The sequence below is a fragment of the Doryrhamphus excisus genome, chromosome 22 (assembly GCF_030265055.1).
Source record: "Doryrhamphus excisus isolate RoL2022-K1 chromosome 22, RoL_Dexc_1.0, whole genome shotgun sequence".
Taxonomy (NCBI): Eukaryota; Metazoa; Chordata; class Actinopteri; order Syngnathiformes; family Syngnathidae; genus Doryrhamphus; species Doryrhamphus excisus.
The window spans coordinates 1,638,043-1,662,451 of NC_080487.1; the positions used below are offsets into that span (position 1 = coordinate 1,638,043).

The window sequence follows — 24,409 nt, forward strand, 5'->3', positions numbered from 1 at the left end:
AAAACGGAGAAGAGGAAGCTTCATATAGAACCTCCTTGTAGGCAATATTGTGAGTGGCTTCATTTGATATGCTGTTTATAACAGTAGAAGCGCTACTTGCATATATATGATCATGATGTGCCATACGGCATAATACATCCACGTACAAAAGGTACACCCGTATACCTCATATAGATAATATACTGGACTCTTTTTTTCATCCTGGCTATAAAAGCCGCTCCACTGACCAGATATTGACCACCTAAACTACAATAATATGTTGCTAAGATTGCATCTTTACGTTTGCGGCATGACTCCATTCCTCATATGATTCAATATGTGTGTCATTCTAAAGGTCAACTGTTCCCCTATCAAATATATAACCTCATATTTCAGTTTAGCCAAACGTTGCGTCGGGGAACAGGTTCCCACAAGCACAAGTGGTAAAATAGCATCCATGAAGGTGCTGTGTAATTACACATTGAACAAGAGCTTATAATTACTAGGTGAGTCAGGATGGATGGAGCGCTGACCGTCATGGCGGATGCAAGCACCCAATGTGAATGCAAATACCGTTAATCTTTTTTTCAGATATGGGAAGAGGTCAACCCCTGAGCAGGCGATGGCGTGGCTGCTCTTTGGGGCTGATTCAAGCCAAGACTCCGAACCACGGTGAGGGAGACACACAAATCAAATTATTCACATTAAAATATACTGTATCACTTACAAGATGTTTTTGTCTCCTCGTTTACAGTTTGGATTATAATGACTGGTAATTGACTCCAAGAATAACTCATCTTCTTTATAAATCAAACATTAAAAATCACTGAGATTTCCTGAATCTTAAATCAAATTTTAATGTGCTTCAATGACTCAAAATGCATGAGTGTTTGTCTTTCTCTCGCTTTCTGATTGTCCAATGCTTCTCTTTGTACACCTTTTTGGTTTTTTCACAAAATGTAAATAATTTGTATGAAAAAAGTTCAACTTTACAATAAATAAAATAATGGAATTGGAACGATGGAAAAGACAGTTTTATTTTTTTTTTTTTGTCAGCAAGTTGGGTGTAACGTCAGTGTACGCCACTAGAGGTCACTGTCTCACCAAGAAGCATCAACTCATTTCCGGTGACAAAACGGGAGGTTCATACCCACCGTAGACTCTTCCACCACACGTGTGTTGACGTTAACCAAAACGCCCTCGCTCCATCACTGAACCACCTTGACGAAAAGGGACAACATTGAACCCCCGATGGAAGTGCTAAATGTGTCGCCGTTAAAGATAGAACTTTGAGTGTGTTGCTGTTGGGAGTGACAGCCCGGATTAAACGAGACCTGCCGCCACCAGCAGCGAGCTGAGTGGCGTCCGCAAGAGGCTCTGATCGACGCGGCGGACGGATAAAGGTGAGCAGCAAAAGCCCCTTGTTCCGTTTTCATTGTACAAGAATGCGTTTTAAGAACTCCAGTTACATTAAAACGGCAACGAATACACTAAAGACTACATTGCTGCCGTCCGGCCATATTTATTAATATTCACTGTGTGCTATTATAATTGACCTCATTGCACCTGCCATATTACGCCAGATTTCGCATCAACCTTGCTTTTTAGATCTAATCATACCATTTGCAATATAATTGATATTTCATTTTCATTTTTTTTAGACCCACATATGTATTTTTAAACAGTAATCTTTGACTGTAAAGGTAGGTTTACTTTAAATACACAATACGCCTTTCTTTGCAAGTGCGCATGCTCACACCCTGTCTCGTGCAGTTGTTTTGGTGCTCTTGCTAACAGTAGAAAAAGTCAACATATTTGACATCATTCATGTAAAGCATTGACTGTATTGCATTCTTATGGAATAGCAAAACATTTTATCCTCGTTTAAAGTAGAAAAACAAGTAAATAACCAAAAAAAAAATCTGGCTTATTGATAACATTCAAGGTCTGTGTCAGTTGTCAAACTGTGGTATGAGCACCACTGATGGTACGTGGATTTTGCATTAGGCTAGAACACCTGATTAAAAAAATAATGTATATTGGAAATAAACAAATGAAATCCGTCCATGCTCTTTATATACCGCTTGTCCTCGTTCAGGTTCAGTCAATCACAGAGCACATATAATAATAATAATAATAATAATATAGACCAACAACAAGCTAAGGGCAATTTAGAGTCTACAATTAACCTAATTTGCATGCTTCAGGGATGTGGGAGGTTGAAATATGTACATATAAAAGAAAAAATAATTAATGTTTAACTTGCCACAAGCGAATTACCCTTGAGTGAAAGCCACATGGTTGGAGCTTAACCATGGTGGCAAGTGGAGGAAGCAAAAACAGTGGTTGGTACTTGATGTAAAAAGTTTGGTCAATGTCATTCAATGGGGAAATGCATTTTTGGGGGGGGAAGTAATAGTTCATGACTACATAATAGTAGTGATGTTATATAATAGTAATATTTACATGCCCTGTTAAAAGAGACTCATTTCTATTCTGCTAGGAAGTCAAAAGGTAATGTAAGGTACATTAAACCACAACATAGCAGAATAAAAAGCCCTTATGAAAGTTCTGTGAGGGATTTTTCTCACATTAAAGAGCTTTTTGCAGAGATAACAGACCATTGTTATCAGAGTTTTAAAGTTGGATGTAGGCGACTTAGCATAAATATTCCTGCGCTCGGCTCCAAGATCAGATAATCTCATTCATCCCTGATGGAAATGTCATCATAGTTTATCACTTCCTGTTTGAAGTGGCTCTTTGAAAGTGCGTCCATTACCCCACATTCCCTCTGAAAGACTTGGCATCAGATGAAATCATGTATGAGCCTCTTTGTAGTGTCATGATAAAGATATTACTTAATGCTGATGATATGTTCAGGATGACTTTGGCGTCATTCTTCATATTGCTGTTTACTCACTATGCTGCATAATCACTTTATGTCCATAGCCAAAAATATAACATTTACTTTCAGATAATGCTAAAAATATCTTCTGTATTGTATTTTAGAAACTGATGCTTTATTATTGTTGTAGAATAGTAACTTTATTGACATCTAGGCATGCTACCAGCATGTTGCCCTGTGTGTTACTATGCTACGTATATAAATGACGTTACATAAATAAATGACGGGTGCTGGTCATTTTCTGTGAGTTATATTGTCAGTAATGTTTGTGCATTGTTTTAACACTAATTTACTTTCCCTGACCGTCTAAAAATGTGTGTGATTTTTGTGTATTTTGATGGCAATGATATAGCAATTTGCAGCTTAGTGTCCAAAACAGCTGAACCTGCAATGCCGTTCTTATATATATTCTACTGTAATGAAGCTGAATGACGGTCAAATCTTTATATAGTATCAGTTTCAATTCCATCCTTCTTATTTTACGCACTTTCCCTTGTTGCCATGGCGATGCGCCCAGGGAAAAAAAACGAGGAGCCACGCTTGGTTGTCTTGGATACGGCAGTTTTCCCTTGTAAAGTAATGAGGAGCTGAACCTGTGGGAGCACAGGGTTATTTTTAGGCCTGACGCCAGCCTGCATGTGTGGATTAAGACTTGTTCGCTCACTGCTTTGTGTGTGTGTGTGTGTGTGTTGGTTGTGTGTTTACATTCTGTAAAGCAAGTATCACTGTGGAAACAACTCAAGGCACTTCTCACTCATCATGAAAAACACCTCGACTGTCTCTTGTGTCATTGCTCGAGGCTTAAATATCACTTTCAAAATATTCCCGCTTGACTTTTGTTTGAGATTTGATTATTGTTTACTTCAGAATTACCACTAATCGTTTAAAATCCTGCGCCACTCGCGAGTCAGTGACAAAACCGTCGCTCTTTCTTTGGTCGGAGCCAATAACAAGCTATCAGTACTCACAACAAGCTTGTCAACACAGGTGGTCATTACTCGGTGTGAACTCATCACACAGGAACTTGACACAGAACAGGTATACCTAAGAAGAAATAGACAAACAAGTATCAATATGAGTTTAAAATCCTAATTTTTTTCAAGTTTTCCCATAATACACTGCGTCCATGCTTTGCTCAAACGAATTGTATTATGGGAAAATGTTGATAGTTGTTTTTTTTAAACTTGTATTGATAGTTTTTTTGTATATTTCTTATGTCAAGATTACTTGGACAGTTACTAAAGCTTATATGATGGTAACGGCTTGATCCTGGAACTGATTACTTTTCCCTTGTTTAATACGGGAAAAAATGTTTTGAAATCTGAACAAACGGAAGGTAGGCCAACATCCCAGAACAGATTGAGTTTGACCTTTGTGGTTCCGCTATAATACCTTCTCAAGAGGTGACTTTTTCCACAAATTATCAATGCATTTTACTGTTAATATCTCGAGGGCCAATGAAAATTGAGCAACGGGCCGACAATGTACTTGAGTAAAGCTTTTTGCGGTAACATCACTCCTGTACTCTTATCAAGACTACACTTTCACTTATTGAGTACAACTATTGGTCATTCATCCATGCTACCAATTAGCCCAAAACTTAAACCAAAACAACCATAATCCAATTCCCCCTCCACTTTGGACCATTCTATTCCAAATCTTGAAGGCAAACTAAGCTCTGCTGAAATCGGCTTTGGCTTCTTAGCTGCCGTGTGGCCTCTGCATACTTTTAACAAGCTCTGCCATTTCCCTGTGCAAACACGGGATCCTGGGGCTGGATTGCATTGTAGGGTATTAACCACCACATCCACATTGGTCCGCCCTTTTGTGTGCACGAGAGCATTCATTACTGTCGCGCTGCTGCTAGTGTAATTAAAAGCTGTAAAACTAGTAAATCCCTGCAAATGATGTGAGCGAGCGACATTTTGGGCTTAGTTTGAAACAATTGATATTTTAATGGAAGAGTATATAGATGCATGCAACAGTTAAGTGATTGCTAATTTTATACATATATAATGGTGAAGTTGAATAAATGATCAAGATTTCTACAGCCTAACGTCAGTCTTTCATTTATGATTGAGCGTTGTAAGAAAACCGGGAACAGAAGTGATGATGGACCTGAGCGTTTTAAAGTTTAATGTGAAGTCGGGACTCTTTTTATTTACACGAGCGAGTGACCCTGCAGGGACATCGGCTGCTGTAGCGCTGCTTCTGCCATGGCTACATATTGTCATAGCAACCAGAAATTAGCATCCGCTCTTCCCTCGACTGGTGTCTCTGGCTCATCAGCTGTGTGCTTCCCTCATCCCTATTATTTAAACCCACCGCCCTCCTATCTGACCTCCCACTTAATATGGTGCCGCACTGCTCCGCTCTTCTTTTCTTCTTCATTATTATTGCTCAAACACACACTTTACGTTTCTACGTTTCTCGCTGTTTGCAGCTTTTATTTCCCCACGTCACCTGACAAGCCACTTTTGGATCCCAGGGTGTTCGTTCTCTTGTTGCCTGATGTTAAATGGATCAATTAGAATCAACAGATCCTTTCTAAGCCAATGTTGGCTGGCCTGCACACTCACCCGCTTGTTCAACCTGTCCATCTGCTGCTAATATTCCCCCACGGGCACAAGGGCAGCAACTGCGGGGATGTCCATTCATGGTCCCAAACAGATTTAGATAGCAGTTAGTGTGGGAGGGGACGTTTGAAAAGATTAAAAACACAACAGTTGTGACTGTTATCATGCCAGGAAGGCATTTCTTTTTACTCTAATATTATCCAACTAAAAGCTATCTCGCTTTGTTTAAACATTTGCAAAAACTGCCAATCATAACTAATCATAAACTAATCATAAGAGGCACATTATGCAGTAAAACGAATTACAGATGAATTTAAACGCTGTGCTGTCTCTCCTTGATTTCCTCCTACTGAATATAATAACGCTACTGAATGTAGCGGACTGGTATGCTTGGGAATTTAACCAATCATGACATGAATTGTTTTGAATTTTTCTCTCTTGTATGACACTTTTTCTCAACAGTTGACCTAAGAAGTTTGCTGGAAGACTAAAACAGACACGAGACATTGATCAAAATGCCGGTGGCAACGTCCTGTTCAGATTCTGGTAAGTGGCTTGCATCAGGTTACAATTGAATGCATCCCATAATCAGTTCCCAGTTCCACATGTCCAAAAGGAGTAGGAAGAAGCAAAGCTTATTAAATCCTACCCCTTCCATCTGGTACTTTTACAATCACTAACTGTTACATTTGTTCACTTCCTGCTTTCCTATTATAGTTTTTTTTCATTTTATTTTAGTCACGTACCGAAGTATGAGGTGATATGACCATACATGTTTTTTTTTAATTTTTAATTTAATTTTATTTATTTTTGTCACGTACCGAAGTATGAGGTGATATGACCATACATGTTTTTTTTTTATTTTTAATTTTAATTTTATTTTATTTTTGTCACATACCGAAGTATGAGGTGATATGACCATACATGTTTTTTTTTTTTTTTTTTTTTTTATTTAATTTATTTTTCAGTCGGTTTGCAGTTTCCAGCAGCTAACAGTGGCTTTTCCGGAACATTTTGTTAATTCTACCTGAGTAATCTCGGTTGACTCTACTGGGCTATAAAAGTCAATGACAAGAGACAATGATGTGCACAGGACAAAGTCATTAGCTGTTTGTTCACTTCCTGCTTTCCTAATATAATTTAAGATTTTTTCTTTATTTTTTTATTATTATTATTTTATTTTTGTATTTTATTTTTTATTTTTATTTTTATGACCATACAATTACAGAATGGGTACCATATTATCTGTTAGCACATCGTGACTGGTTCAAGACTCAACATTTAGAATAATTACAATGCAACACTATAACTTTATGACAAATGTTGCCTCTGTAAAGTTAAACATTTAACAATAGACTGGAGCCTCTAAAGCGTCGTGCCTTAAAAAGCCAAGAGATGCCAAGGGAGTGGAGGTAGGTGATAGTGAAAGCTTTGAGGCTAATCCAGCACGCCAGACGTGTATTTCATCTCACTAGTTTTAATGGGACTTAATGAGCTGGCTAATGGTTGGCTCAAACTCCTCGTCTAAAATTAGTCACGTCCCAGGGGGATGTTTCTGTTAGATGCTTTGCAGCCCACCAGGCATGTACTCTCGTATCTGTTGCGACTGGTCAGTTGCACATACGTATAAGCGTCTTTTCAATGGAAACAACGGCAGTAGATGGGTTCTAACGGGTTCTAACGGGTTCTAACCGCCAACCCTGCAGTTTGGCCAATTATGCAACCCACCGCCACGAATAAGACTGTGGTGCTGTTGGAAACACTGCTATCATCTACAATTGCGTTATCATTTCAAAGCTGCAGTTTAGTTTGATTTGAGGTCTGGACTCTCCTGAAATTGGGGAGAGGATTCCAGAAGGTAAGTATCAATGGAAAAGCTCGATCTCCCCAAGTCCGGAGGTTCACTGGTTCTATGTGGCACGGACTCGAGGTTGGCATCGGAGGAGCGGAGGGTACGGGAAGTTTGTGAAGTAACAGGGAGTCTGGTTGTGAAGATCTTTGTAGGTCGGGAGAAGGATTTTGAAGTGAATGCGCTGTGAAGGACAGGGAGCCTGTGGAGCTTCTGGAGGACATGGTTAATGTGGTCACGGGGGTGGGGGGGGGGTGGCGGGAGTGAGAAGGCGAGCAGCAGAATTCTCTATGTATTGCAGTTTATTGAGACGTAGCAGCTGAACATTTAGTACAGGGGGTGGTCCAAAGTGCGGCTCGGGGGCCATTTGCGGTCCGCGACTGCTTTTTGACCGGCCATCAGCACATTTAAAAATATAATTAATGAATAAAATAAGAAAAACAAAAGGAAACAAATAAAGATAAATATTAAGAGAGTAAACTAGTAATATTAAGGTGAAAAATACCATAACTGGCCAATAAAATCGGAATTTACTGTTTAAGAATCTCTCAGAAATTCTCTCAGAAAAGCCCCCTCCCGCCTAAACAGTTTGAAATGGTGATAAAAACGAGCAAATTTTGGCAGAATGAGTGTGAATGGATGCCAGCAGGGGTTATCTTCCAGGTAGTTTAGCATGCTCATGCGGTTGTGTGTGTATGGATGTTGTCATCATGAGGAGAAGGAAGTGTGGGGAAGTATTTCCTGTGCGGTTGATTCAGTGCTGGTTGATCCCGTTGGAAAAGTTAGCCATATTACATCCGTTTGTCCTTTGATGTATTGCATAAATAAGTAATCATGATTTTAGCGTTAAATTAAGCAACATATTTGTCACCTATATACTTTACATACACTCCCTTCACAGCATGTGCGGATGCCACAACGATGAACGTCCCCGCGCTCCTTCTGCCTTGGCAAGGCTGAATGTTTCTGTTCCGTCTGATGTCACCTCAGCAAAGGTTTATTGCTCATTTATGATTCTTCTCCTTTCTCGCCGCCTCCTCGACCAATCTCCTTCTCACAAGCCAGCCCACTGCGACTCATCTCCCCCAACTTAACCCTCACAGGGACGCCTTGAGCAACATTGTCCAGCCTCCTTTTCGCTCTCTTCCTCCACCTGGAGTAAGCATCACACTTCCTATTTTCTTCCCCACTCCCCTTTTATGTGTGTCACTCTCTCTCTTTTCTGGCTCCCTCTACTCGTGCACACAAGCGTGTCGTCTGCATTCATTCATGCGGAGGACATCGGGGCACAGCACATACACAATTACGTCAAGAGCAGGTGGAGCGGCAGGAAAGAGCCAGGAGCTCTTTGGCAGGACGACGAGGACTGGGAAGAGCTCTTACTCCACCTTACACACACTTTTGGGTGTGTTGCCGTATATGTGTGTGTGTGTGTGTGTGGACGCGCTGTAGTGAGGTGTTGGTCACCATGGCTGGCAGTCTGTTTGGAAGACTCTCCCTTGAGGAGGGGGACTCAGCCTACTCCCTGGAGGGCCTGGAGATGAAGATAGGGGGAGAAGGTAAGACCACGGTTGTTTACCTGCAGGAGTTGCTGCAGTCAGCGTATCATATTTACCAGTATGACCAGTAAGCAACAATTTGTACAGGTATAAGATATGAAGGCATTGAATGCAACTCTGCATGTGACATTATGTATAAGGCTCTGGTTGCTGGCTAGTAGTTGTGTGCCTCTTTAGTGACGATGACAGGGAGAGACAGATTGGGCCCAGGGCAGCATGCACAGTAGTAAACTACAAGGACAGCGATGGATACATAAAAAGATAGGATGACTAACACAATGTCAGTCATTTTATTGCTCTCTGAATGTCCAAATGGGAGCATGCAAGGCGGGCGAGTGGAATATGAAGTTAAGAAGTTTGTATTGCTGTTTTTTCTTCTTGTAGAAAATAAGTTTAGAATCGGGATATCCCATCGAGAAGTGTCCTTCAAAACACGTCTTCCAGTATCAGACCACACCACCATTCTCTGTAGGGTAGCGTTCATATTGGAACGATTCAGATTCTTTGTTTAGCTTTTAGTTCCTAACGATTTTTGATTATGGTTTTAATTATAGTTCTTCATTCATTCATTCATTTTCTACCGCTTTTTCCTCACGAGGGTCGCAGGGGTGCTGGAGACTATCCCAGCTGTCTTCGGGCGAGCGGCGGGGTACACCCTGGACTGGTCGCCAGCCAATCACAGGGCACATATAGACAAACAACCATTCACACTCACATTCATACCTATGGACAATTTGGAGTGGCTAATTAACCTAGCATGTTTTTGGAATGTGGGAGGAAACCGGAGTACCCGGAGAAAACCCACGCATGCACGAGAACATGCAAACTCCACACAGAGATGGCCGAGGGTGGAATCGAACCCTGGTCCTCCTAGCTGTGAGGTCTGTGTGCTAACCACTAGACAGCCGTGCCGCCTAATTATAGTTCTTTTTGGATGAAATGTCTGAAGTTCTCCATGAATTGTTTAATAGTATGAACTTTTTTTTTCATTATTTTTTTTTAAATTACTCTTAAAAAAAACTAACTAAAATGTGATTTACATTTTGAACAGCAACTACAGTATATGCATTTTCTGTATTGCACAGATATTTGCCAGCATCATAGGGTTGAAAGCACCATACATCCTATTCATAATTGACAGGGTTCATTAATATTTCATAGTGTTTCATACTGCACATTAATATCCGATATGCGTGTGTCCATGTACTGTACGTGCTTGCATCATTTGTCATCCGTGACCCATGCATACACACTGTACGTTGCATCATGTTGTTAAAACCCCATCTAAGTCGTCATGGTTGCCATATTGAAAACGTCGCAACGTCGTGCATGAAAACGCATTAAACGTTTGAAGCATCATTGCATTCTTTCCGAGTGTATTGTATGTCACAATCTATACCATGTGTGCAACATATCCTGTTTTGTAAAATCATGTAACTTGTAGTAGTTACGGTACCTAACTTAGTTGCTTTTGTGTGTGATAGTGTGATCCTTTTACTACATTATACATTCCTGATCGGTAATGAGTATTCATATGGAACAATGATCAGATCAATGATCATTGTGTCGGTTTGCAACCTTCAAACACTGCCACTCTTTCTCTACTCGCACTTCACCCACTTTCTCTTTCTCTCACACACAATACACACAGTCCATAAAATTGTCATCTCCCACCATGTGGAAATATTGCCAGATAGAGCTGTACTCGCATAGAGGTCTTGGAGTAAAGTGTGCTGGTTTAACTTGTCAGAGATCATTGCCTGCTACCAAGGGAATGGGACAATTGAAATCTGTTCTGGCTCAGGGTACGTACGAAGTGATGATATGCTGACGCTTGCAATTATTTTGTCCGCGTTGCTCCCTGACAAGCTATTACATTAGCGCTTGAGCCGCGCACAAACTCGACGAGCAGTTGAAACACTTTTGATTTGATTGTGTGATGATGAGTTTGTGTGTTAAAAATGTTTAGATGCGCTCGGCAAAATTCCGGCACTCATGCGTCAACTTGTCACCGATGCGAACGCTCGCTCATCACGCTCCACGAGTGCACGAGCGTCTCACGTCATCCATAGCCCGACGCAGACTTGCACACAATGAAAGTTCCTCCTGCACTAAAAGTGATACATAGTGTCTGCATGCTCCCTAAACCAGGGGTGGGCAAACTACGGCCCGGGGGCCACATCCGGCCCGCCAAGTGTTTGAATACGGCCCGTCCGTCCGTTCTTTCCAAAGTATTTCATTTAAACTCAACGTACGAACTGGCAATCATGGCTTGAGCCAACCTTTTGATGGTTTTATCAATTTTGTTATTTGATGTGGTCTGTTGTTTACAAACTGCTCCTGAAAAAAGGGACACAATAATAATAATAATAATAATAAAAATAATAATAAAATTTAAAATATTTAAATATAAAATATTTAAATATAAAATATTTAAATATAAAATATTTAAATATAAATATAAAATAATAATAGCAGATTGGATGACACTTTTACAGATACAATAATATCAGGTGGACTGTTACGTGTAAAATATATAGTCTGCCCCCCCCCCCCCCCCCCCCCCCCCGTTTTGTTAAATCAATGCGGCCCGCGAGTCAAAAAGTTTGCCCACCCCTGCCCTAAACCGTACTGACGAATTTTGCCCACACAAATGTTCTTCTGAAATTGGAGGATGACATGAAGGTAAAGCTAGCAAGAGGATCCGGTTTGGAGAGAGCCAGGTGTCAAACATGGACGTTTTTTTATGGTGGTCTCAGTACTTGCAGATTTTTGCCATTTCCTGTTATGACACAGGGATTATGTGAAATATCTTCTACAAGCATCGGTCCCACGCACTTGTGTCCGCACATGTGTCCGCACGCTTGGAACCCCAGTCTTGTACCCCTAGTACTTGCTTTTTCCAATGCAAATCAATACGCCGCCGTGTCCAAAAAATAGTCCACACATACAAATATTTTCTTCCATCGCCTTTAGCTTTGATTATGCATTCCCTGTGGCATCGTTTCCGCGAGCTTCTGCAAGTGTCTCATTTATTTCTGTCCAGAGAGCATTCATTTTTCACCAAGAGCTCGTATTGGGGGATGGAAAATGTACACACATTTTTTCCCCACTGTCCTTCCACTTTTTAATAATGCGTTTGACAGCTCTTAATCCGATTTCAATAATTTCTCCATAGATGTTTTGAAAAGCGGTAGAAAATGAATGAATGAATGAATGATGCATGCCAATAATTTGAAGCTTCTGAAACAGATGAACATATAATGATAAATCCTTCAACCACATGATGCCCCCACGTTTACGCCGTATGAATACCACCCTAAAGATGAATACAAGTATGTTGACTAAAGTGATATGTTTCCTATTATAGCTCCTGACTCCGAAAGGACGTCAGTATGGAAACGGTAAAGCAATTCCGAGTGATGACTAATGAACGCATTAACTCATAAAATGAATCATCAGGTGTGACATACGCCACAATAGATGCTTCACATAAAAGGTTACGTCTCTCTTTAGTCGCCCCATCTTAAACCACCCAAACGATTGCTAGTAATTACATATTATCTGGAAGGATTTATTGGACAAAGTGAAAAGCTTTCACGGCCCCTCGAGAATCAGCAACACACTCCTCTCAATATCCCCGCTCTCTTTTTCTAACCGCCACTCCTTAGCAACAAAGCAACCTTCACAAAATGCTGCGTAAGAGGTTCACGGTCCCCTGCCGTGCTCTAAGCACAAACAATAACGGCGCAGATTGTTTAGCCGCCTCGATGACATTGGCTTTGATTGTACCCCTCCTTGCTATGACGAGGCTTCAGGACACAAAAGCCTGTTTTCATTTGCTCGCTTTGTAATTGCTTCTTTATTGACAAGTGACGCCAAAGGCCATCACACTGTCTTAGAATTATTGTTATTAATATGGCGCTCAAGGTCACGTTCACGGATACGCAGCTTCCCTTACTTTACTCGCAGGGTGTAATTAAGACTAAATTAATCTTTGCATTTGTTTGCAGGCTAATTTACTTTTCAGTTAGTTAACTTTTGCACGCTACATCTCTTGGGTATTGTTTGTTTTTCCCTGAAAAGAAGAGCAGGGTCATTCATAAACTAGAATTTGCAGTAATCCCACGTTTATGGCGGTTAATTGGCTCCAGACCTATCTGTGATAAATGATTTTCAATGTTAATAAATGGGATATTATCATAGTTAGAGCATAGAAAACCTGGTTAAGGCTTTCTTAACACATTATTAGAGCCCTGTAGACATGAAATAACACCCACACAGTAACCTTTACACTCCTGTTATTCATTGTTTCCAGAACATTGCTCAACTCTTGTGCTGCAGAGACTTGAGACAGTCGCTATCTCGTAAGCAAACCAGTTACCCTTGAATTTATTTGTTCTGAACTTAAGAAGCCAAAAACTCCCACACGGAATGGGCGGATAAGCTTTTTCAATAAAAAGTTTTATAATAAAAAAATAAAATGAGTATAATAAGAAGGTAAAAGTAATTCCGCTATTGAGATTTGTGCAGTACAAGCATAGAAATATCCCCAAAAGTCCAAAAGAAATACCTGATACAGTGAGGCCCAATGTGATGAAAGAGAACAAAGCAGGCCTGGTAACTTGGCCTGGTCTGGACTTGGTCTGATATCTGCTGTGCTAGGTGCAAAAGACGAGAAGAAAAGACTTGACCGTGGAAGACTCATTTAACGTAATTAGTCATTCAATCATGAAATTATGGCGTGAGAGGGCAGAAGAACTGCGTGATGGTCGTCAGCTCCTGTCTGGCTTCCGTCTCCTCCTGAGGAGAAGCCGAGATGTGAGTTGTATCTCTATTGTGGGTGTTACGTCCATATTTGGGATGTCGTTATTTGATCTTCAGGTTGACAATCGGCAGCTCATCCGCTGTATTCTGAAGATGGGATAATATCAGGTTCTGCCACGAAACCGGGCCGATTTAACCGTCATAACTCTGGGCCACACTCCCAAGAAGTGTGGTCATGAGCCTTAAGCCTGGTTGCCACCCGCAAGTTGAAGTTACTGTAGTTTCATGGTGATTTGCAGCGCCGTCGCTACAGCGGTAGTTTCCCCTCACCGTGCCTGAACTGCTTGGGTTCTCGAACAGGAACTGCCGCTGTAACCACTGGTTGTTTATGTTTATATTTCAACATAAATAGTGTAAATACTGTGTATTGCGCAAAACTAATCATACAACATAATCTTGCAGATGCATTTAAATACGAGAAAATTCAAGCACGAGCCGCAGAGACTTCAAATATAAAATATTCAAGTATTGTGTTTCTTTCCTTGAGTGCAAACCATTCAAAAAAAACCAGTACAACCAGCTGATTGTTTGATTGTAAAATTACACCATTGATACAGAGAACAGGGAAAAACTGGTATTTTGATAATACAGTAATACAGTGGAGCCTCTGTTTTTGTATGACCTGGTTTTAATATGATTCGGTTTGGTCGAAAAATTATGCCAAAACATGTCTTGGTTTTCATACACCGTCTTGGTTATCATATGGCTACTATACACTACAGCAGGGGTCGGGAACCTTTTTGGCTAAGAGAGCCATGAAGGCCAGATATTTTAAAATGTGTATCTGTGAGAGCCATATACATTTTTTTAAACATTGAATGCAATAAAATGTGTGCATTTTTATGTAAGACCAACAGTTTTAGATATAATGGGCTCTAATTACGTAGACCAGGCACACTACCCCACGCCAATGGGGTGTGGCCAGCACACTTTCGTGAGCAGCGCAGTGTCCAATAATAAATCAAATACTTGCTGCCATTAATGCAACTTCTGCTGCTGCATGGTTTTGCACCGTACTCTGTACACATATTTCATTCTTTTGGCCATCTTCGTCAGAAGGCTTGGTTCTGCAGCTTCAGCTAGGTGACTATTTGACTAAAGGAGGAAAGTTTATATTTACATGTTGACATCTCAATGACCGAGGTAGACTACCGCATTACCCAGTAATAATCGAGTTTTGGTGTTTGACCTGGAAAATATCATCAGGAAAGATGGATATGGTCGGCCGTATTGCAGTAGAAAAGAGATGGACGGATTAAAATGCATAATAAAGTTGTTAATTGTTTTTAACAGTCATTTCTGTGATGTTTACTTTAAAATGTTAGCAAAAATACATTTTTATTGTGGTAAGAAACGCTTCAGAGCCAGATACAGTCATCGAAAGAGCCCTACCTGGCTCCCGAGCCATAGGTTCCCTACCTCTGCACTACAGTGTTTGCTCCCAATAATTCTATGTGATTGAGCGTTTGAGTTTTAGACAGGTTTCAATCCTATTTATAATGTGTTGCATATTTTGCTTTTTGTGTGTAGCCATGCATCAGGCCTTGGACACGCTGAGTGACAGCATCAGCTCCACCACCGCCAATGACCTGGACCTCATCTTCCTCAAAGGCATCATGGAGAGCCCAGTGGTAAGAATGAAGTAATAGTACTGATAACTTGTTACTGATGATGCTATTTTGTATCATTTATTTGTGAACACAACATGTCAAACTTAAGTTTTTATTTTTTATTTTTGGCATTGAAGCAATTTTGAAGGAAAATGTATTTTGGTCCAAAAGAAAACAAAAGAGTTTGCTTCATGTCTGAGATGCGAGATCATTTCTCCTGCTCATAAAAAAATTACGACACCATTAATGCATCTCTCCTTGATGCTTTGACATGGTAATTTCTATTTTTTTAAAAAAAGAGTGTGAGTGAGTAGCAGACACAAACAGCCATGAGTTTATCCGTTTCTTTTTATCCATTTATTTGTCAAGTAACCAGGATTCTAGGATTTTGTGCGAGCATGTGCATTTGGCAGCACATCTAACACTTTAAGAGTCGTCTAGATGGGTGAAATTTCATCAGATCACATTGTACATTGCACAGTTTGCTGTGCTTGTGTGTGATCTCATTACGGTTTGTTCTCAGGGATCAAAAATACGTGTTGAATTAGTATGAAATCCGGGATGGAAAGCTGTCCATGTAGAATTAGAATTATTCAAACGTTGTCAAGTTGTCAACAGTCGGGACATGTGCTCTCTTCCTGCTTTGAAGCACATATTAAAATGACATGAATTCGTTTTCTTTTGGTGTAAACTCATTCGCAGTAGTACAGCTCATAACGTAACATCACTTTTCAAAGGTAGAAATATTGAAGCCCAGCAGTGGCAGACATATTGGTGTCTCTTCTCGTGTTCTGCTGCAAAGAGTAAGCACCCAAAAACCAAATAAGAAGGAAAATGCACATTCTTTTGTATGGATAGGAGTGTTTACATTGCAGTAGTTCTCATTTTTTTGTCTTTGTTTTATTTAGCACGGTGCATGTTAGTGTTTAACTTAGTGACAGTGATAATTTTTGTTATGCCACTTTATTAACGTTGAAAGACACGTCTGCTAAAGCAAGAGTAAAGATGCCCTACTGATTGATTGTGTTCATCATTTTTTTCTAGGGTCCTAGAAACTGGACTTTAGTGGTGGATTCATAAACACTTAACAAGCTATTGTGCCGTGCTTGGAAAAGCTCACGTGACGACAGAGACAAAGAGCAATTCTGTCTGTAGATGACTGTAGTGAATTGCATTGATTGCACCATGCCTGCTGTAGAATGAAGCAATCAGTCGATTATTTGACTCGCAATAAGCTCCAATTGTCGTCATACATGAGATCATAGAGCAGCCTGACATTTTTTTTAAGTGAGCAGCGACAAACGTCAAGTTGTACGTTGTACATTTATTTTGGAAAATGCTGCCAAATGCCTCAACAACTCTTTTTTTTTTTAGATATAGGAACTTGTATCAGATTTCCCGACAGCCAGCTGACATGTAAATGCATCTGCTACAACAGAAATCTGACATGAAGGTTTCCAAGTTGTGTGTAAGACATCATCCACGATGCCCGACCGTTACAGTGCCAAATTAATATCATTATAAATAATACTGTATACAATTTCACACAATTATCAAGAAAGCGGTGTCAAAGCTGATATATTTATACATGATTTTATTGTTTGCGTAGTACATTGCTTCATATTCACGCCACCATTGTTGTCCAAGAGCCAGGCACTGACAGATTGCTGCAGCAGGTTACACTGCAATCTGCCAAAACACTAAATCAGCAATCTTGTGCCAATTCATAGAATGGAAGATGATTTGAAAATCATTTTGATAAGGGCTCCAGGACATGAAATTCTTATCGGGTATTTTTTTGTTTCCTCTATGCATTTTTCTTGCTTTATAATATATTATATTATATTATATTATATTAATTTTATAATATAATATAATATGATATTATATTATATTTATTTTATAATATAATATAATATTATATTTATTTTATATTATATTATATATAATAATATAATATGTAGTGCTGTGGAAGTGTTTGGCCCCCCCCCTTCCTGATTTTTTTTTTTTGCATGTTTGCAAAAATGTAAATATTAGTCAATGACAACACAACTAAACACAAAATGCAGTTTTTAAATGAAACCTTTTGTTATTAAAGGATAAAAACCATTGAAAACTACATGTCCCTGTGTGTAGAAAAATACACTGACCCCCCCTTTTAAAACTTTTTTTTTAAGGATTAATTGAATTAATTTAGAAACCAATTTCTAAAGCTTTGGAACTCCAGCCAACCACAGTGAGAGCCATTAAGTATTTTCTTCATTGTCCACCAATGCACAGATTTGATTGGCAGACGAGCATCACATGGGATGATTTAAATTACATGCACTTGGTCAGTGGATTTCCTAATCTCTGTTCTGTACTTCTGTCGTAATTCTGGTATTCAGGAGAGAATTCAAATCATGCACCATATGCTTTCTCCTCATGAAAACCAAGGCACACGAGCGCTTTGAGGAGCCCAAGCTCGAGGCAGTGAGGGAGAACAACGTGGAGCTGGTCCAGGACATCCTCAAGGAGCTCAATCCGTTGGCACACAGGAACCACGCAGCCGATGAGTTAGTCCGCATCCTAAAGGAGCCCCACTTTCAGGTTGTTAAACACAATCTCACTGCAAACTGACAACGAAGAGGCATTCGGACTTGAGTCGAGATTATGCATGCCCGGCCGGCCACTCTCCATATGATTGATTTGGTGCTCTAGCGGCTGGAGCATCTTGTGTTTTCATTTTCACAACATCGACATTTTCTGTCATCTATTTTCTTACTTAGTCTCTCCTGGAGACCCATGACTCTGTAGCATCCAAAAACTACGAGACTCCTCCCCCGAGTCCTTGTGCCTTCATGGACGCAGCCCTCAACAACCAACCTGTGCCGCCCGACGCCGTTAGGATGGTGGGCATTCGAAAGGTGTCTGGCGAGCACCTGGTAAGTTTGGAAAGTGCGCTGCGGTGTGTTTTGTAGAAATAAAAAGAGACGCCTGAAAACACTAAATGCAGAGGATTTATCTGCCGTGGGTACATTAGCTTGGGAGTCAATAGCCGTTGTCATTGCCAACTGCAGTAATTGCTCCCTTTTAACTGAAATACTTACTTTAGCAAGCACTAATGGAATTCTGTGCGCTCGTTCGTACAGGGAGTGACGTTTCGAGTGGAGAGCGGTGAGCTGGTGATCGCCCGAATCCTCCACGGCGGCATGATTGACCAGCAGGGTCTGCTCCACGTGGGCGACATCATTAAGGAGGTGAACGGCAAGGAGGTGGGGAACGATCCCAAAGTGCTGCAGGAGATGCTGAAGGAGGCGAGCGGCAGCGTGGTACTGAAGATCCTGCCCAGCTACCAGGAGCCGCACACACCCAGACAGGTCGGTCCGGACAATAAACACACACATCTGGGAACATGAAACAAGTGGAATGTGAAGGAATGAAGGAAAACTGCACGCCGCACTCCATTGTTGTCAGCATGGATTGATAGCAGCGTTGACTTGACACGCTGTTGGTGAAGTCTGGATGTCAAATCAACGCACCCGGAAATAAGTTCTGATGATGTTTAAAATGATCAAAATATGGCAAAAGTATTTCATATTATCATAAATGTACCTGTTACTGTGTGGTAACAACATTCATTCATTCATTCATTTTATACCGCTTATCCTCACAAGGGTCGCGAGGGGTGCTGGAGCCTATCCCAGCTGTCTTCGAGGCAGGGTACACCCTGGACTGGTGGCCAGCCAATCACAGGGCACATATAGACAAACAACCATTCACACTCACATTCATACCTATGGACAATTTGGAGTCGGCAATTAACCTAGCATGTTTTTGGAATGTGGGAGGAAACCGGAGTACCCGGAGAAAACTCCACACAGAGATGGCCGAGGGTGGAATCGAACCCTGGTCCTCCTAGCTGTGAGGTCTGCGCGCTAACCACTCGACCGCCCTGCCGCCCTTATTTATAATTTTGGAAATTACAGCAAAAAAAAACTGTTTATGAACTTGGAAATATGTTTTTTAACACTATTAGAGCCCTCTAGACTTGAAGTAACAACCCTATAGTCACTTTTACACTTGATTGCCCAACATGGTAGACATAATAAGAGACATTCATTCATTCATTTTCATTCGGTAATCCTCACAAGGGTCGCAGGGGTGCTGGAGCCTATCCCAGCTGTCACATTCATACCTGTGGCCAATTAACCTAGCATGTTTTTGGAATGTGGGAGGAAACCGGAGTACCCGGAGAAACCCCACGCAAACTCCACACAGAGATGCCCGAGGGTGGAATTGAACCCTAGTCTCCTAGCTGTGAGGTCTGCGCGCTAACCACTCGTCCGCCGTGCCGCCCGCACCCGGAAATAAATTCTCATAATTTAAAATGATCAAAATATGGCAAAAGTATTTCATACTATCATGAATATACCTGTTACTGTGTGGTAACAATATGTAGTACATAAAACAAAAACATGTTAGTTTTTTAGAGGGATTTGTAGGTTAGCTAAATAGTCCCATGGGTGTTAGCTTCCTCATGCTAACTGTTTTTCTCTTTAAATTGCACCAAAAAGGGAAAGACTCGTGTAGTGCTCGTGTTTCACATAAGAATTGGGAATAATGGACAAAATTACCCCCAAAAAAGTGCAGTTTTCTTTTAAAGGGCCATGTAATTGGACTGGATTAGCATGGACTCCATTTTAGCTCCTGAAAAAAAAGCCCCCATCTCGCTTCCACGTTCATTCCAGGCCCTCCAACATTGTTTCAACTCGCTTGTTGAAACATAGCTGTGTATTTTTAACGTTAATAAGTCATTCGAGTATGAGAAAAGGCGTCAAGTGCAGAGGGGGCAGGGAATGGTTTCCATGGCGACGCATTTTGGCTCTACTCATCTATCCATCTCTCTCTCTCTCTCTCTCTCTCTCCTTGTTTCTCAATGTTGGTCTCTCCTTGTGCTGTCAGTGAAGGTTGCGGTTTTGGCTTTGCTTTATGTGCTGTAAACTGTGACAGAGAGTAGACTGGGATCTTTATGGGTGTTTTATTAATGATGGACACCCAGCCTCTGTCGTGTGGCTAAATAAGCTCAGCATAAATAGTACACTTCTACATTAATACCAAATATAATGACAGTGAAAGTGTATATGTCCGTTATAATCTTCACACCTCCCATTCCAGGCCTTTGTCAAGTGTCACTTTGACTACGACCCATCCCACGATAATCTGATTCCCTGCAAAGAGGCAGGACTTAGCTTCTGCAGTGGCGACATTCTGCAAATATTCAACCAGGAAGACCTCAACTGGTGGCAGGTCAGAACAGATTCACATGCACCGAGATGTGCATGCACCGAGATATTCATAGAGGAGTTCCGGACTTGTTGACCTGTTTTTTCCTCAGCTTGATATGTTTCCACCTTAGGCCTGCCACATCCAGGGAGGGAGTGCAGGTTTAATTCCAAGTCAGCTCCTGGAGGAGAAGAGAAAAGCCTTCGTGAAAAGAGATCTGGAGCTTGTTACCACAGGTACAGCAACGCCGACAACAAAGGGAAAGGGAGAGGGAAAAAACCTGCAATTATGCAGATTTGACCCCGTGCTGCATAAACACGCCGGCACCAAAGACAACATCTGTTCCTCTCAGGCTCAAGCACGCATCTCATGCTGGCACCTCCGTAGTTTGGAATGGGTACAGCAGGACTTCAGGACCTTTAGAGGTTGCTGGTTATTAACCTTCACAGTCGACTACATCAATCGTCAAACCTCGCTTTGGCTATATTTCATTTACACCCGTAACTGCTCTGTGCAGTCATTGGCAGACACGGGGCGCCGCGGTGAGTCACGGTGTCGCCCTTCTTTCTGGACGACAACTCGACGAGAGGTTCAGCTCCTCGCTCGGGGGTGGCACCAAACTCATGAGACGATACATGAGATTGAGTCCACGATTACAGGGTTTTAAGAAAAGTCTCTTACCTTGTTTGTATGCTAGCGGCCACGCCTAGCACCACAGATGTAAACGACTGTGACTGACAGGAGGGATCACTCCATTAATGCACTTGCGTATGGAAGGAACACAGTTGTTCAGTGAAGCGTTGAGGTGCTGAAGCAATGCAGAGTGAAGCTTCTCCGCCTGTTTGGAGGCGAGAATTGAGGAAAACAGTATATATATATATATGGAGGGCAGCAAAATTATGTTCATTTTAATGTTTTGTTATTGCTAGACATTTTTTTTCTGAATGAGTAATCATCTACTCATCACTACTGATTTTACATAACACCAACAAAACTTTAGTTGGGGGCCACTGGAGCTCGGGTCTGGGTGAGACTGGGCCGCATCAGGTTTTCCAAAAAAAACGCATTTATTAAAAGCAAAAAAAAATTTAAAACTTTGCTTTGGTTCCAAATTTCTACAAGAAAAGCTCTGATAAAACATTCCACTGTTCTCAAATATCTTACTTTTTATTTTTCTACACAAAATAAGATAAACAAAAATAAAACAAAAAATAAAATAAAATAAACAAATCAAGAATAAAGAAAATCAATCAATCAGTAATAAATAAATAAATATAATAATAATAATAATAAAACGGCAAATAATAAAAACTTAAGAAACCACATATAGTTGGTGGGTAGACAAATTATTTTTTCCAGATTAAAATGAACAAAGCATTATTAGAGCCCTGTAGACCTGACAAAACACGACTATAGTCACATTTATACATTTATTTACAACATATTGCGCAACTGCAGGGTCTTGAGACACATGCTAACTCGCAAACTAGAGAGCTAGCGACCTAAACGGTAGCCTTCAAGTTATTTCCTTTAAACTTAAATAGCCAAAAACTTACCACTTCCACACGGATAGGGAGGATAACTATTAACAGTTATTTAACCTTTAACATGAACATTAATCAAACGTAATAATTTTTTCTGGGTACATGATACCATACAGCATCCATATCAAACTTAACATTAAACTTTCATATCAAGGCGGGGGCCTCAAACTAGTGTCCTGTGGACCACATTTGGCCCACGGGCCGCATGTTTGAGACCTCTGTTGTAAGGTGTACTGGTCACATCAGTGTATATGTAATATACAGTCTATATACTCACTATTAATGTAAGCTGCCGTCAGGAATATACATCTTCTTATTGCAGCAGCACGTTTGCATGCTGCCATCTAGTGGTCAGTGATAATGTAGCAATGGCTATGTACTCTAATGGTGACAATCCTGGCAATGACAACACTAAGTTCATTGTGTTGGTGTCCCTCTCAGGTCCTCTCTGTGCTGGAATGGGTGGCAAGAAGAAGAAGAAGATGATGTATTTAACCACCAAGAACGCAGGTATTTGAACCCCACCTTTCTAGACCGTCCTCTTCGTATCGGATCCCTGCTTAATGGCGTCTCTGACAGAATTTGATCGCCACGAGCTGCGGATCTATGAGGAGGTTGCCAAGGTGCCGCCATTCAGGAGAAAGACATTGGTCCTGATTGGCGCCCAGGGCGTTGGCCGCCGCAGTCTAAAGAACAAGCTGCTGGTGTTGGATCCCCAGCGCTACGGCACCACCATCCCTTGTGAGTGCAGCGACACATCCAGTTTCCTTTTTCAATAACCTTATCTGAGCTTTTGGTGTCCAGTTACCTCCAGGAAGCCGAAGGTGGACGAGAGGGACTGTCAGATGTACTCCTTCATGACACGCGGTGAGATGGAGTGTGACATCAAAAACGGACGCTTCTTGGAACACGGCGAGTACGACGGGAACTTGTATGGCACGAAAATTAACTCCATACACGAGGTGACAGAAACGGGAAAGATCTGCATCCTGGATGTGAACCCCCAGGTAGTAGAACAAGTCATTTGTACACGGCTGTGATGCAACAGCAGTATGTAAATGTACATGATTCTGAAGGCTCTCAAAGTCCTGCGGACGTCGGAGTTCTTGCCCTACGTTGTTTTCATCGAGGCGCCTGATTTTGAGGTCCTCAAAGCCATGAACAGGTCAGCAATAGAATCGGGCGTGGTCACTAAGCAGCTAACGGTGAGCGGCGACTCGAGTCAGACTCGTGCTTTTTTACGTGCACGACCGTGACGTCCCGTTGTCATCCTTTTTTTTTTTTAGGACTCCGAGCTCAAGAGGACGGTGGACGAGAGCGAGCGCATCAAGAGGGCGTACGGACATTACTTTGACCTCTGTATCGTAAACGACGGTCTCGAGGTAACGTTTCGAAGTTTACGGGCCGCCATGGAAAAACTGTTCAACGAGCAACAGTGGGTGCCTGTCAGCTGGGTGTTTTGAGTCTCGGAGCAGACCAAAGGATGGATGGAGAATGGTGGACGGTTCGATCCCCCGCGCTGCCATCCAAGTGGGTGTCTTTGATGTCGTATTTAATTTTGTAATTTTGTTGCTATTGAAACGGTTCTGGAGTTGACGATGGGGTACAGTGCAATCGTGGGAGTGGGACGTGCTTCTTCCAAACATGGAATAGATGTAGAGTGGGGATGGGCATAACAAGCCTTTCGATCTTTGTTTGGATAACTGTGACGATTCCGTTGGTGATCCTGTCTTGAACAAGTTGAGGCAAAATTAGATGCACGACTTGACTTGGTAATGGTAATGGTAATGGTAATGGTAATGGTAATGGTTTAATTTCATTTCAACATGCATCAGATTCCAATTGAGTACATCCCATAATCAGTTCCCAGTTCCACATGTCCAAAAGGAGTAGGAAGAAGCAAAGCTTATTAAATCCTACCCCTCCATCTGGTACTTTTACAATCAGTAACTGTTACATTTGTTCACTTCCTGCTTTCCTAATATATTTTTTTTGTTTTACTTTATTAATTTTTTATTTTTTATTAATCAACTTGATATTGGTTACTGAAATTGATTTTAAAATTCTTAAAACTTAGGTCCCAAATGCTTCCTCTCATACAACAGTAATACAAATGCAAAATATATATTTTTTTATGATTTATGGCCTTTTTTTATTTGGGAAAAACACAAAATGTGGAACATTTTCAACACATTTGGTGCAAAGTAGAATATTTGGCATGTTAGCGTTAACTTGGTTTCTTGATTTTGCTGCATTACTATTATATTATTCAATTTTGGAGCGAAAACTAATGCA

General features: G+C 41.0%; 1 protein-coding gene across 2 annotated transcripts; it reads left to right on the top strand.

Moving 5' to 3' along the window:
* The first annotated feature begins 1,100 nt into the window (after positions 1–1,100).
* On the top strand, positions 1,101–24,141 carry mpp2b (MAGUK p55 scaffold protein 2b). Of its 2 annotated transcripts, XM_058061233.1 has the most exons (13): positions 1,101–1,382; positions 5,923–6,006; positions 15,226–15,326; positions 17,742–17,894; positions 18,074–18,229; positions 18,437–18,664; positions 20,463–20,594; positions 20,704–20,806; positions 22,556–22,624; positions 22,694–22,855; positions 22,919–23,121; positions 23,191–23,319; positions 23,401–24,141. In XM_058061233.1, exons 2-13 carry the CDS (start codon positions 5,976–5,978, stop codon positions 23,575–23,577), a joined length of 1,644 nt encoding a protein of 547 aa, XP_057917216.1. In that variant the 5' UTR covers positions 1,101–1,382; positions 5,923–5,975; the 3' UTR covers positions 23,578–24,141. The 2 variants fall into 2 exon arrangements, with proteins under 2 accessions (XP_057917216.1, XP_057917215.1); XM_058061232.1 differs by lacking the exons at positions 1,101–1,382; positions 5,923–6,006 and adding an exon at positions 7,585–8,868.
* The last annotated feature ends 268 nt before the right edge of the window (positions 24,142–24,409 follow it).